The 1,325-nt window shown below is 41.2% G+C and overlaps 1 protein-coding gene across 3 annotated transcripts in view; it reads right to left on the bottom strand.

The window, feature by feature from the left end:
- The window catches only part of LOC101498250 (polyadenylation and cleavage factor homolog 4), a 6,503-nt gene that overhangs the window by 1,268 nt on the left and 3,910 nt on the right, over positions 1-1,325 (bottom strand). For all 3 annotated transcript variants that reach the window (XM_012714189.3, XM_073365928.1, XM_073365929.1), the window contains one exon: positions 1-1,072. This exon is cut by the window's left edge. In XM_012714189.3, coding sequence (XP_012569643.1) covers positions 1-1,072 — 1,072 coding nt within the window. The remainder of the gene's footprint in view (positions 1,073-1,325) is intronic.

Below are 1,325 nucleotides of genomic sequence, written 5' to 3'. Positions count from 1 at the left end.
CTGCTGATATCAAACCTTTAGCAACTAATGAGCTTAAAAAAATTGAAATTGGATTCAAGGTATTCTTATTAGTGGCATTTGAGCTCGGAGTTGATGCACTGCAATCCTTAGAGGAAGCAGATGGTTGAGTAGAATCTCTTTGCCGCTTTCCAGCCTTCCCTTTAGGTAGTTTTGGCAGAGTAGCTGAATAATCATTTGGAGGACCGACTGAAGATAGTGACATAGCAGAAGCCCCCGAAGAAATTAATGTGGTAGGGGAAGGAGCACCTAACCGAGTAGGCTTAGCCGCTTGTTGAGATGGACGGCTACTTGCATCCAGACTTCTAGTAATTGATTTTTTGGGGATGATTCCACTCTTCACAGATGGAGCTGGAAGACTCTTTGAGGTTGACTTTTCGGAAGTTTCTTTTGCTAAAGAAACTTTAGACTTGGGTGGCTGCTTAGCTTTAAGACTAATGTCAGCCTGTGAAGGCACCGCCTGCTGTTGCTGAGGTCTTGGCTGAAAAGTAGTTACAGAAGATGGTGGACCCCGCATGTCCTTTTCCTGTGATTTTCGCAAGTTACCAACCTGAACATTGGGACGGAAGGCAGGTGCGGGATCTCTAATATTTTGACTTTGCAGACCACCCAAATGTTGAGATGTTTTAAGAGTTGGTGGACAATCTTGCTCAGCCAAATTTTGCATTGAATGAGGGAGTTGTGTGGTTACTGGCACCGATGGAGACTGTTGTCGCAGAGGTGACTGTGCAGAAGGGGATTCGACCCCCTCAGAATCAAACTGCTGCTGTCCCACAATTTTGCCCATTCCTATAGTTGTATGCGGTATAAAAGACTGATTCCTCATCCTCCCAGCCAACGCATTCGAATTCTTGGGTAAGCTACTTGGAGCGGAAACAAATAATTCTGAGTGACCCGACTTCATATTCAATTTGTCACTTGGGAGCTGCTTCTGCAACTCCCATGATAATGATGAATGACCCCCAGATGACGGTAGTTGTTTCTTAACAGTGGACATTTTTCTATTAACCTTTGTTCCAATTGGGTGTGTGATTTGGAGCTGATCTTCACTTTCCTGCATGTGGAAAACAAAATCAGTCGAGATCAGATAAAATATATATGAAATATTTATGATGAAGAATGAAGGGATGAAATATAAGTTAGTAATTACAGAAATTAGTGTTTAATACTTTAATTGTTTGGGTCCTAGTATATCTTATGCCAAGTTGAATTAGGAAACTATGTCTTAGTTTTATTAGGATATTTGGAATTTAAATAAGCGGTTTTTAAGTCAACAAAATTAGGCATATTATCTATATCCAAGGGAA

Source organism: Cicer arietinum, chromosome 3 (genome assembly GCF_000331145.2).
Source record: "Cicer arietinum cultivar CDC Frontier isolate Library 1 chromosome 3, Cicar.CDCFrontier_v2.0, whole genome shotgun sequence".
In the NCBI taxonomy this organism is placed as follows: domain Eukaryota; kingdom Viridiplantae; phylum Streptophyta; class Magnoliopsida; order Fabales; family Fabaceae; genus Cicer; species Cicer arietinum.
Note: the sequence above shows the minus strand (reverse complement) of the source record. Positions and strands in the feature narration are given on the sequence as shown.